At 38.1% G+C, this 13,989-nt stretch overlaps 1 protein-coding gene across 1 annotated transcript in view; it reads left to right on the plus strand.

Moving 5' to 3' along the window:
- Nucleotides 1–223: 223 nt before the first annotated feature.
- Nucleotides 224–13,989, plus strand: part of ABCB11 (ATP-binding cassette, sub-family B (MDR/TAP), member 11) — a 107,780-nt gene continuing 94,014 nt past the window's right edge. Inside the window, exons 1-4 of the mRNA XM_011988170.1 lie at nt 224–299; nt 1,573–1,594; nt 4,018–4,069; nt 4,860–5,098. Coding sequence (XP_011843560.1) covers nt 224–299; nt 1,573–1,594; nt 4,018–4,069; nt 4,860–5,098 — 389 coding nt within the window. The remainder of the gene's footprint in view (nt 300–1,572; nt 1,595–4,017; nt 4,070–4,859; nt 5,099–13,989) is intronic.

A 13,989-nucleotide genomic window follows, 5' to 3' on the forward strand; every position in this document is an offset into this window, starting at 1 on the left:
CTTCATCAATGGCTGTAGCTTATCTTTCCTGATAAACAGGTTCTTTCAGGGAGTTATTAACCAATTTAAAAATCTGCTTTTGTCTGAGATTGATTAGTGAAGATTATTTCTTGAACCAAATTGTTTTTTTCGTTTGGCTACTTTGGTTAAAGAAGAAAGAAAAGATAATAATTGCAATGATTCTTTTATTTTATAGGGTTGTTGCCTGCAGATTGCAATTACCATGTCTGACCCAGTAATTCTTCGAAGTGTAAAGAAATTTGGAGAGGAGAATGGTGGTTTTGAGTCAGATAAATCATGTAAGTGACTTTTTTCTCTCACTGCATCTTGTACAAGGAGAGGCGAGAACAAAAGTGGGACAAGTTGGTGAAGTCTCAAGGAGCAGAAAATATTCAGCAACAGTAGGTAGAACTATCATTGGGTGTGATCCTTACACACAACTCTGTGGCTCTCCCTAGAAGCCACATAACATACTATCTGAAAGCACTAGGTAAGAACACTCCAAGTCTGGGTAAATGAAAGCATCTCTCACCAACCCCTTTCCTAGATAGAGTAGGGTTGTTCCAGCAGTGGCTGTTATGACTAACTTTATTCCTGTATTGTTATTATTAATCATAATTTAGTAAGTGCTCCTTCTTAGGAAGAGCTGTGCCCAGACTCTGCAGACCAGAATGAGATCATGTGGAGGGGCCTGTAGCACTAGCACCTGGGATGTCTTGAGCTCAGATGGTTCTAAGCTGTTGTTTTCTAACCCTATGATTTTATATTTTACAGATGACAAAATTGAGACTCGGATATGTTTTTGAAACTTGGCAAGGGTCACATGAGTAAAATTAATGGAACCATAATTCTAATCAAACAGTTGTGTTTGATTTCCAAGCCCAGGATATTGCCATCTGTCAACATCATCATGCCTCTTTACTCTTATTAAAGTAAAGAGGCATGATAGTGTTGGATGACAAAACTCCCGAGTGGCTTCCTTACACCCCTCGCTATAACCCCCAACTTTCACCTCCTGCCCTGCATCTGTTCTGACCTACACTGGGGAAAACAGTATGTGTCTCAATCCTATGGTTTCTACTGGTGTAGAAGTGTCAATGACATCTTGTTATTAACATCTTATTGTTAATTTGTGGTCTATATTTTAAACAGATAAATTCTGATGCTTTTAAAGAACCAAACAATAAAACAATAAATAAATATCAATTTTATTTTGTAGTTCAAAAAGTCAGATCTTCTTCAGCTAATTTAGAAATGTTGCTGTCTGTTTGATATTCAGATGGTGCAAATATTTCATGTCCTGAAGAAAAGTCTGTAAATTGGTAAACGTAGCAGCACTCCTGGACCCTAATGAGTGTCTTCGTGTGTGTGTGCGTGTGTGTGCATGTAGAGAGAGAGAGAGAGAGAGAACGTGAGCAGGAAAAAAGAAAAGGCCAATAATCATTTGGTAATATTCCATGAATAAAGGTAATTTATAGGAATATTTTTCCAGAGCAAATTTCTTAATGACTCTATTGCATTTTGTCATTATTATTATTAACTGCTTTTTTGCACTGATTTTTTTTCTGACAGATAATAATGATAAGAAATCAAGGTAAGTGACTGCAGCATCTTTTCTAGAATAACTCCATAATATTCATATCAACGGCACAAAGCAGAGAATATTTTCATGCACATTGCACTTCATATAAAATAATATATATAATCCATTCTTTTTCTCTTTAAAACATTACTACAATTTGATTTTTAAAACCTTTTGGAAAATCGCTTCTGGATTGAGTCCAAATCTCCCTCGTGTATTCAGGAATGGCACAGAACTCCTGACCTAAGAGGGAAGAGGAAAAGTTGAACAACAAGTATAATTTCATGGGCATTGGGGACGTCCCTAAACCCCAAATTCTTGCCACAGGCAAAGAGTAGAAACCTAAAGTATTATTATTGCATATTTCTCTTTAGCTAAAGATTTTGAATTCTCACATAGAACAAATATAAGCTAATCACAGTCTGGTATGAAGGCAGGATTAGATGAGGTCTAATTTAGAAGACAGAAGTGAGACATCAGGTAAGTTCCTGAAGTGGAGGTGGTGGAAAGGGAAGGGTTAAAGGTATTTTAGAAATTTTAAGTAATTCACAGCAGAGGGAGGGAGTGGGAGTGGTAAGATTAGCTTTGGGCTGGTAGTGGTCAGGTCAGCCTGGGCCTCTGAGAACCACATATTTCTTATTGGGTGGGAAATTTTAAAAATGGGTGTAGATGTAGATGAATGGCAAGGAGAGGATGAGTAGGAAGTTGAATGAGTTGTTTCGTTTTTAGAGGAGGTGAGCGTGGAATGAGAAGAACACAGCAAAAGTTTGCCAGAGCTGCTGAGAGGAACGGGAGCGATCTGTAGAGGAATGAAGTGTGCATTGCATGTTGAGCTGGAGCGCACACATTCACTCCATTAATTCATTCATTTTGCAAATATTAGTTGAGTGTCTATTTGGTATCAGACACTATTGTAGGTGCTGAGGGTACAGAAGGTACAGAAAAGAACAAAATAGGCAAAAGTGTCTGCCCTTGAGGAGTTTACATTTTAGTGAGGGAGATATAATAAACACTGTAAATAAATCAAATGTATAGCATGGTAGCTAGTGATAATCTATCACTTTCTTTCTGAGAAGGAAAAATAAACATGGAAATGGAGCTATGAAATGGTATGTGGGGGGTGGGGTTGAAATTTTAAAGACTTTGGCCAGGGAAGACTCTGTTGAGTAGGTGACTTTTGAAGGAAGGTCTAGCGGGGGTAGTGGAGCTGTCCCTGTGGTTACCTAAAGAAAATGCATCTGGGGAGAGGGACTAGCAGGTGCCTGCACCCAGAGGTGGGAACAGCTGGGCATGGACAAAGGTCAACAAGAGGCCAGGAGAGTGGGGTGTTGAGAACTAGAATATAGTTGGAGGAGATGAGGTCAGAGAGCTAAGGGCCAGACCGTGGGGAGTCTCAGAAAAAAATTGGGATTCTTTTCTGGGCCGGAAGGGAAGCTTAGGGCAGCTGAGTACTAGACTCTGCCTGTCTTGGTATCCATTCACAAGGTGGTAAGGTTGTGTTCAGCAGGGCCAGCTGCCTGGCTTAAGGAGAAGAGGGCAAACAGCTGGATGGATGCAGGATGAAGTTTACAAGGATGATGTAGAGAAAATAATTGACGATGATGGTGAGAGTGTGGTTCAAATGCCTGGCAGAGGGACCTTGGCTGCATGGGGAAGGAAGAAAAATCTTAATGGGGTTTAGCAATGGAAGGAAATGAAGGATTTAAGGGACTGCATGGCTCAAGTGAGGTTGATGAATAGGTGTGGAAGGAGGAAAGAAGTGAGAAAATGAAATACATGGGCAGTCACAGAGTGCCAAGGAGTTACACATGTTAGACAGTAGTTCCTGGTGACAGCAAGGTCCAGGGTGTATTCATGGACTGGGTGACTCAGGTTAAGTCAAGATCCCCGAAGTTGAAGAGGTCAAATACAGGTTAAACATGGCCTTACGGGAAATGAAATGAATGAGAAATATTAAGGAAATATGATTCTATGAAAAGTATGGGCATGTTCTTGAATTTTTCATCATATCAACATTATTTAAGGTAGTTGTAAACTTTTTGAGTGTGAGGAAACTTTAAAATTAGCTAATCCAACGACTTCAGCTTCCCATGAGGAAATGCAGTCACAAATAGATTGAGGGTCATGACTGAGGGCAAAAAGTTATTTGTTGGTATAACTGGGAGTATAGAGGACTTTTTACTTTCTCTCCATACCTCTCAGGTGTTCCTCTCTGAATCGCTAGTGAACCTGAGATTGAGCTATACTGAAATCTCTAGAAGAGGTAAATCTAGAAGAATAAAGCTTGTGTTTAAGATATCAGGCTTGGCCAGAATTTCCCAGCCAGTGAGGATTTTCTTTCTTACTAAAGAATAACTCATAAAATCACCACCTAGGGATAATTTCCCATTGTATTGGAAAGGATGGTCTTTAAATCCCTATGTTTTTCTCCTCAGGTTACAAGATGAGAAGAAAGGTGATGGCGTTCGAGTTGGCTTCTTTCAATTGGTAATAAAACTGTTGATTTATGGCAGTGACTGTGCAACTATAAATTGTTTAGATCATGAAAGGAGTGTTAAATCTTTAGTAATATTGGTAGGTTTTTAACTTCAGTGATCACTTTTTCAGTCATAGGCTTTGCCTATGTGATAACATGCTGAATAACTATTAGAAATATGTTGCTCATGAAACATACAAATCCTGTCCAATAGATCAGAAAAATGTCTCAGAAAATTATCACTCAGCCCATGGTTATCATATTTGTAAGGAAAGTCATCACAACAATCACATTATATATATTTATTCTTAAGACAAATCTTTAGAAATTTCATAGTATAGGTATTTACCCCAAATTTGCTCAGGATGGAGGCATTTCTAGGCATAAACCGGCACTCTTCATTGTCACTATCAGTTGTACAAAACAATTTATACTGTTGCTGAATGCCCCACACAGTTTATCTACTTGTCAATGGCATCACTGATAGTGATTATTTTCCCCTCGAGCTGTAGATGAGTAGCTAAAAACTAAAGTCAGCTCCTGAAATAAACAGAATGAATTCAGAGAACAGGAAATTTATAACATGATCTAACAATGTAAGAGTCTAATGTTTTAGATAATTGATGTACCATGCCATTTATTTCAATATAATTTGTACGAACCTGCTGCTCAATTAAGATGATTCCCATGAAATTTGGTGTTGAGTACTATTCATCGGAATCTAGTAACTAAAATTAAATAGTCCTCCTACCTCTCCCACTTTTCACCCATAGATGATCTCTGAACCCTTTGTTTTTCAAGTTTCGGTTTTCTTCATCAACTGACATTTGGCTGATGTTTGTGGGAAGTTTGTGTGCGTTTCTCCATGGAATAGCCCAGCCAGGCGTGCTGCTCATTTTTGGCACAATGACAGATGTTTTTATTGACTATGACATTGAGTTACAAGAACTCCAGATTCCAGGAAAAGCATGTGTGAATAACACCATCGTATGGACTAACAGCTCCTTCAACCAGACCATGACAAATGGAACACGTTGTGGGTAGGTTGTTTTTTCTTTATTTTTTACTTTTTTTTGCTCATATCTTAAATTGTAATTCAAGATATATAGAGGGGATTTTACTGACTGAACTGGAGTGGCATCTAACACAAAGAGAATAGAAACATGAGTTTACCCATATTTCCAGAAATTACACTGCCTCAAGTTTCCTTCTATCTTACTATGTTTTAAAATCTTAACAGAAACAGGATTGAAAGTCACTCATCAAATACATCGGCAAATTGTAACCACTTCATTGAGTATAGACTTGAGCTTGACAACACCAATACTTAACGCCACTAGGGAGGTGACCCATGTATTTTACTTGAGTATCATCTCCAAGAGTTCTTTTTTTACCGCCCCACTAACTCCCCTCTGCCCCTTAGCTTTGTGGCTGTGGCTGTGGCTGGTGATCCACTTGATCCTAACCCTTCCATCTGTAATGGGAATTTCATGAACATGCTGCATTACTTGGAGTAGGGGATACTAGTCTCAACCAATAGTTGAGTTTGTTTTCTTCTTCTTTTTTTTTTTTTTTTTTTTTTTTTGATGGAGTCTCCTCTTTCACCCAGGCTGCAGTACAGTAGTGTGATCTTGGCTCACTGCAGCCTCCGCCTCCTGGGTTCAAGCGATTCTCATGACTCAGCCTCCTGAGTAGCTGGTATTACAGGCGTTTGCCACTATGCCCAGCTAAGTTTTGTATTTTTAGTAGAGACGGGGTTTCACCATTTTGGCCAGGCTGGTCTCAGTCTCTTCAGGTGATCTGCCTGCCTCGGCTTCCCAAAGTGCTGAGATTACAGGCGTGAGAAAACTGGTGCAGTGCTGTGATCAGAGGCAACCGTGCAGAAGTAGCCAGAACTCACACAGACACAGTCACTATGCTACTGTTCTCTTTGTGATAAGCCTGACAGGCCACCTTGTAATCAGTGAATCCATCATGTACTCAGGACTGACTCATTGTCATAGCATGGACTTTGCAGTGTGCCTCATGCTGCCTCAAGTTCAGAACAAGCTTATTTGCACGTACGAACCCACATATTCAGGTTCAAGAATGAAGGGTGGGGCACATCTTGGCTAGAAAGACACTAGGAATGGCTCCCTCAAAGGAATTTATAGTTTTCACCTTCATTTTTGAAATTTTCTATAGGTTTGATTCCAGACTATGAATGAGTCCTTCAAAATCATTGACACTCTTCCATAATATTATCTCTCTTAGAGTCTTTCATTCATTTACTCATTCAACCAACATTTTTTTAAACATCAACTGCATACCAGGAACTCATGAAAGCATCAAGGACACAGTTGTCTTAAGAGTATGGTCCCAGCCCGGCATGGTGGCTCATGCCTGTAATTGTGACACTTTGGGAGGGTGAGACAGGAGGATTGTTTGAGCCCAGAAGTTCGAGACAAGCCTGGGCAACATAGTGAGACCCTGTCTCTACAAAAAAAGTTTTTAAAAATAGCTTGGCTTTGTGATATGCACCTGTCATCCCAGCTACTTGAGAGGCTGAGATGGGAAGATCACTTGGGCCTGGGTGTTTGTGGCTGCAGTTGCCTGTGATCGCGTGGGTGACAGAATGAGACCCCATCTCAGAAAAACCAGGAGTCATGATCTCTATCTTTGTGAAGCTTAAGCCTAGTAAGCCATCATTCAGTTAATGATCATTTAAAAAATATATAGTGACAGACTTGGAGGTACCTGATAGAAAACACAGGATAATATACAATGTGAATTATTCTTTATAAACAACAAGTCTACTCATTCTATACAAGTTCCCTAATGTCTAAATATGTATGTTTCTTTTCTAAAATTGGAAGTTTCTTTTCATTTGAAAAACTCAGAGCAATTTGTATAAAAGAGAGACTGAGTTCAACAAAAGTCTTTGAAATCCTTCATTTGTGTTGGAGGACAGAAGTGAACTGCTTTTTACAGAGGGGTTTGACTGCAAAACATAAAATTAATCATTCTCCCCTTTGAGAAAAAAATGTATTCAGACCTATGTGTGATGTAAATTGACCCAAACTTATGAAGATAAGTTTTGAGGAAAAAGTCCTCAAGTATATCTTATTATGCCTTAAAATTTGGAAATAAATGTTGGAGGGGTCAAAATTTGAGGCATATACATGATACTAGGTGCTTATGAATATTTGTCTAATGAATTAAAGAATGAATCTACTTTCAACATTTGCATCCTGGCCATCTATTAAAAAGGAATTCTCTAGTGGCCACTCATTACTCACTGTCTTCATTGTTACTGGATCACATACCCGAAGGCCAGCAAAGAATACGAACTGACGCTTTCCTAAGTCCATTGGCTTTGGCTGAATTCACATGATACCAAATGTGAATGGACATTTGTCCTTTTCTTTTTTTAAAAAAATTCATACAGATAGCTGAAATTGTATGGACTATACCTTTCTAGGTATGTCTTTACTAGGAACTCCTTGATGAGTTAAATACTTTCATTGTGAGTTATTATGATCATTGACATGAATACTATTTGTCTTCTGAATAACGTGTTTGTTTAGCTGTTATGTGGTAAGATCACTGTGAATATGGACTTGGGTTGGGCAGAGGAGAAGAGAGAGGACATTTTCCTACTTGTAAGTAGTTTATATACCTCCAAAGTCACCCAAACTATTTGCAAGTTTCTTTCATGGAAAAAGTGTATCATTAAAGGTACAGTTTCTCCTTTTATTATAATAGATATATTAGTCTTGGAATATACAAGACAACCCAATAATTTTAGCAACAAAAGCATGTATGTGTAGTGACAGGAGCTGGTTTTACTCTTTTATTATATTGGTTTCCACGTGTCAATTGTAATCTATTGGATGGAATTTTTAAGTTAAAGCCTTCCAGATGGTTGTCAGTGAATTACACTGATAAGGATTACAGAGCGTCAGGTCTCTTGATTAACTTATCAGAATTTCTGGTCAGAACAGTTAAATAATAAGATTTAAAAAATGAAAGCAGATGAAGGAATAGGAAGTTAAAATACCACAATTGCAATTTCGTTTTATTTTTGTTTATCCAATTAAAGTGTAAACACTCAAATGGAAGCCACAAAGTCTCATGTAACTTAATTATGAAAGAGACATACCATAATTTCTGCCATATTCTATGAGTCACAGAAACCAACCCTGGTATAGTTTGGGAGGAGTCTAAACAAGTGTGAATGCTGAGAGATGAGAATTTTAGGGGCCCTTTGGAGGCTGATTACTACTGTGGGCATTGGGGAGCTCAAGTTTTCACTTCCTCTCATACAGATAAATCAATGCAGAAATCTAGGCCTGTCCTTTCACTTGGATTTCAGTCTATATTCTTAGCAATGTATATTCAGTTTGTATAAGCAAGCACTATTTTCAAGCTAGACAGTTTAGGCTATATAATTTTGTAACAGCTTTATTGAGATACAATTCACATACCATAAAATTCACCCACTTGAAGTGTACAATTAGATGTTTTTTAGTATATTTATATTTACAGAGTTGTGCATTCACTGCCACAGTCAATTTCAGAACATTTTCATTACTAAAAAAAGAAACCCCTTGCCCCTCGGCCATCACTTTCTAGTACCTCATCCTCCTCCCTATCCCTAGGCAACCACTAATCTGCTTTCTGACTGTAGATTTGCCTATTCTGGACATGTATATTAATAATATCATATAATATGTGATCCTTTGAGACTGGCTTCTTTAACTTAAGCATATGTTTTTTGCAGTTCATCCACTTGTAGCATGAATCAATATTTTCTTTTTATTGCTAAATAATATTTAATTACATGGATATAATCCATGTTATGTATCTGTTCATCAGTTGATGGACATTTGGATTGTTCCCACTTTTGAGCTATTACAAATAATTCTGTTATGAACATTTGTATACAGATTTTTGTGTGAACATGTTTCCATTTCTCTTGGGTACGTGCCTAAGAGTGGAATTGTTGTATCACATGGTAACTCTATGTTTAACTATTCTAGGAACTACCAGACTATTTTCCACAGTGACTGCACCATTTACATTTCTGCTAACAGTGTATGAGGGTTCTAATTTCTCCACATCCTCACCAGCACTTGTTATTTAGTATCCATGATATCACTCATAGACAGAATAATGACCCCCAAAGATATCCCGGTCCTTATCCCTAGAATCTGTGAATGTTACCTTGTATGGGAAAAGGGTCTATGCAGATGTGATTTAGTAAAGGATATCGAGATGGAGGAGACTATCCTGGATTATCCAGGTGGGCCCTAAATGCAGTCATGTGTGTTCTTAAAAGGGACAGTTGCTAAGAAGAAGGCAGAGGGGGATTTGCCTGTAGAGAGAAGAGTAGAGGCAAGGTGACTACAGAAAAAAAGAATGAAATGACATTGCCACAGCCGAGGAGTGCCAGCAGCTGTCAAGAGCTGGAAGAAGCAAGGAGAAATTTCTCCCTTAGAGCCTTAGGAGGGAACACAGCCTAGTCAGCACCTTGATTTCCACCCAGCGAAGCTGATTTTGGGCATGTGAGGGGATCCATTTCTCTTGTTTTAATTGTGATAATTGTTACAGCAGTCATAGGAAACCAATACAATAGCCATCCTAGGGAGCACGAAGTGGAATCTCTGTGGTTTTGATTTGCATTTCTCTGAGGACTAGTGATGTTGGCTTCTTTTTAGGTGCTTTTTGGCCATTTGCACATCTTCTTCAGAAAAATATTCAGATCTTTTATTTGGAAATAAATAATATAACAAAATATGTATTCAGCCCCTTTTAAAACTGGGATATATGTCTATTGATTATTGAGTTGTAGGAATTCTTTATATATTATAGATATAAGTTCCTTATCAGAGACACAATTTGCAATTAATTTTTCTCATTCTTTGGGTTGTCTTTCTAACTTCTTGATAATTATCTTTGAAACACTAAGGTGTTTAATTTTGGTGATGTCTAGTTTGTTCTTTTGTTGCTTCTGAATTGGTGTCATATCTAAGAAACCATTGCCAAATCCAAGGTCTTGATAATTATCTTTGAACCACTAAAGTGTTTAATTATGGTGATGTCTAGTTTTTTTTTTTGTTGCTTCTGAATTGATGTCATATCTAAGAAACCATTGCCAAAGCCAAGGTCATGAACATTACACTTGTTTTCTTTTAATGGCTCTGACCATGTGAAGTGCCAGTTTCCCCTTCATCTTCCACCATAAGTGTAAGTTTCCTAAGGCCTTCCCAGAAACTGAGCAGATGCTCTAATGCTTCCTGTACAGCCTGCAGAATTATGACCCAATTAAACCTCTTTTCTTTATAAGTTACCCAGTCAGAAGTATTTCTTTATAGCAGCGTGAGAGTAAATTCATACACTCTTATGGTTAGTCTATGATCTACTTTGAGTAAATTAGGGTGAATTGGGGGTCCAAATTGATTCCTATCTGCATGAATAGCCAGTTGTTCCAGCACCATTTGTTGGAAAAACTATTTTTTCCCTATTGAATAATCTCAGAATCCTTATCAAAATCAATTTACTGTAATTAAGAGGGTTTATTTGTGAACTCTTAATGCTATTCCATTGACCTACACATCCACATGCCAGTAACACACTGTTTTGATTACTGTAGCTTTATAGTAAGTTTTGAAATCAAGAAGTGTAAGTCTGCTACTAGGGATTCTCTATTCTGGGTCTCTTGGATTTTCATATAAATTGTTTAACTTCTGCAAAGAAGTCAGCTAGAATGCTAGGAATTACATTGAATCTGTAGATCAATTTAAGGAATATTTCCGTCTTAACAATATTAAGTCTTCTGATTCATGATCCACTTATTTGAGTCTGTTTTAATTTATTTCAGCAAGATTTTATAGTTTTCAGAATATTTTGCAATTTTCTGTTAAACTGATTGCTAGGTATTTTATTATTTTTGATGTTATCATTAATGGAATTTTTTTCTTAATTTTCTTTTCAGTTTGCCCATTGCTACTATAGCAAAATACAATTTTTTTTTTTTTTTGTATATTGATCTTTTATCCTAAACCTAGCTGAACTACTTATGAGTTCAATAGGTTTTAGTGGGTTCTTTAGGATTTTTTATACAAGACCGTATCATCTGCAAATAGAAATAACTATACATTTTCCTTTCCAATCTAGCTGCCTTTTTTATTTTATTTTATTGCCTAATTGTTTTGGCCCAAACCTCCAGTACAATGTTGAGTAGAAGTGGTGAGAGAACACATCCCTGTCTTATTCCTATCTTAGGGGGAAAGCGTTTAGTCTTTCACCATTAAGTATGACATTAGCTATGGCTTTTTCGTAAGTGTCCTTTATTATGTTGAGGAAGTTCCCTTCTAATCCTAGTTTGTAGAACGTTCTAACCATTAAGTCATGAATTTAGTCATGTGCTTCATCTACATCTATTAAGATGATCATGCAGTTTTGCCCATTATAATACTGATATGGTATATTACATCAATGTATTTTCGTATGTTGAATTACCTTTGCACTCCTTGAATAAATCCCACCGGGTAATAATGAGTAATCATTTTACTGTGCTGCAGGATTCAACTTGTTTGTATTTAGTGAAGATTTTTGTGTCTATATTAATAAAAGATATAATATATAACAGTTTTCTTTTCTTATAATGTCTTTGTCTACTTTTGGTATCAGATAATTCTGACCTGATAGTTTGGCAGTATTCCCTTCCATTCTATTTTTTGAAGAGTTTGTGAAGAACTGGTATTAGTTCTCTAAATGTTTTGTAGAATTCTTCAGTGAAGTCGTCTCATCTTAGACTTTTTGTTGTTGAAAGTTTTTGATTGCTGATTCAAACTCTTTAGTTGTTATAGGTCCACTCAGATTTTCTATTTCTTTAAATTATTTTTTAATTTGGCAAATAAAAATTATATATATTTATGGTGTGCAGCATGATGTTTTGAGATATGTATACATTGTGGAGTGGCTAAATTGAGCTAATTAACATATTCACTACCTCACAGACTTATCTTTTTTTGTTGCAAGGACGCTAAAAATCTACTCTTGGCTTTAGGCTTCCTGGGATGCCAAAAAAAACTGTGAGTCTGCTTGATTTCTCAATGGGAAGGCTTGTGGTCTGGGGCAAATTTTCAGCCCTGGTCACTGGTTGCCTGGAAATAGATTCAGTGCTGTTGCTGGGGGCACGGTGGGTGTGAGACTAGCCTCTAGTACTGTGGGCTGAGTGGGAGCAGGGTAAGGCCTGTGACTGCCAGCTTTCCCCCACTTCCCTGGTGACCTCTATGACTTAGCAGAGGCAGCCATAATCCTCCTGGGAACATAACTCCATTGAACTGGGAACCACACCCCCATTCCCCACAGCAGCTGCAGCAAGCCCCGCCCAAGGAGGGGCTGAGCTCAGACGCGCCTATCCCTGTCCCTACCTAGTGGTCTTTCTCTACCTGCCCTGGTAGCCAAAGACAAAGGCCCAATTCTCTTGGGAACTCTGTGGCCCTGCCCACTGCTTGGGAAACCTGAATACTTAACCAGGTGTCCTGAGGGCAAGTTTGCATTCTCCCTATAGGACTATAGCTGATGCACTCTTGAAAGTGCCACCTCCTAGCTAGAGCCCAACCGACGCAAAACCAACGCACTAAACAAAAACACAACAGAGGACCCTCACGGAGCCCACTTCACTCCCCTGCTGCCTCCACTAGGAGCAGGTGCTGGTATCCACAGCTCCAAGAACTGAAGACAGATCACATCACAGGACTCTTTGCAGATACTCGCCAGTACCAGCCCAGAGCCTGGTAACTCTGCTAGGTGACTAGACCCAGAAGAGCAGAAACAATCGCTACAGTTTGGCTCACTGGAAGCCCCATTCATAGGGGAAGAGAGAGAACACCACATCAAGGGAGCACGCCATGAGATGAAGGAATCTGAACAGAGCCTATGAATCCCAGATCTTCCCTCTGACATAGTCTAACCAAATGAGAAAGAACCAGAAAAGCAATTTTGGTAATATGACAAAACAAAGTTCTGTAACACCCCTGAAAGATCATACCAGCTTACCAGCAATGGATCTAAACCAAGATGAAATCTCTGAATTGCCAGAAAAAGAATTTAGAAGGTTGATTATTAAGCTAATCAAGGAGGCACCAGAGAAAAGTTAAGTCCAACTGAAGGAAATAAAAAACATGATATAGGATATGAAAGGAAAATTCTTCAGTTAAATAGATAGCATAAATAAAAAACAACCACAACTTCTGGAAGTCAAGGACACACTTAGAGAAATGCAAAATGTACTGGAAGGTCTCAGCAATAGAATCGAATAAACAGAAGAAAGAACTTCAGAGTTTGAAGACACAGGTTTCAAATTATCTCAATCCATCAAAGACAAAGAAAAAAGAATTTAAACAATGAACAAAGCTTCCAAGAAGTTTGGGACTGTGTTAAATGACCAAACCTAAGAATAATTGGTGTTGTTGAGGAAGAAGAGAAATCTAAAAGTTTGGAAAATATGTCTGAAGGAATAATCGAGGAAAACTTCCCTGGCCTTGCTGGAGGAAGATCTCTTGTCTAGAGATGTAGACATCCAAATATAAGAAGCTCAAAGAACACCTGGGAAATTCACTGCAAAAAGATCGTTGCCTAGGCATGTAGTCATCAGAGTATCTAAAGTCAAGATGAAGGAAAGAATCTTAAGAGCTGTGAGGCAAAAGCACCAGGTAACCTATAAAGGAAAACCTATCAGAATAACGACAGATTTCTCTGCAGAAACCCTACAAGCTAGAAGGGATTGGGGTGCTATTTTTAGCCTCATTAAACAAAATAGTTATCAGCCAAGAATTTTGTATCCAGTGAAACTTAACTTCATAAATGAAGGAAAGATATAGTCTTTTCCAGACAAACAAATGCTGAGGGAATTTGCCACTACCAAGCAAATCAGGGAAAT

The sequence above is a fragment of the Mandrillus leucophaeus genome, unplaced genomic scaffold (assembly GCF_000951045.1).
Source record: "Mandrillus leucophaeus isolate KB7577 unplaced genomic scaffold, Mleu.le_1.0 Scaffold324, whole genome shotgun sequence".
Classification (NCBI taxonomy): Eukaryota; Metazoa; Chordata; class Mammalia; order Primates; family Cercopithecidae; genus Mandrillus; species Mandrillus leucophaeus.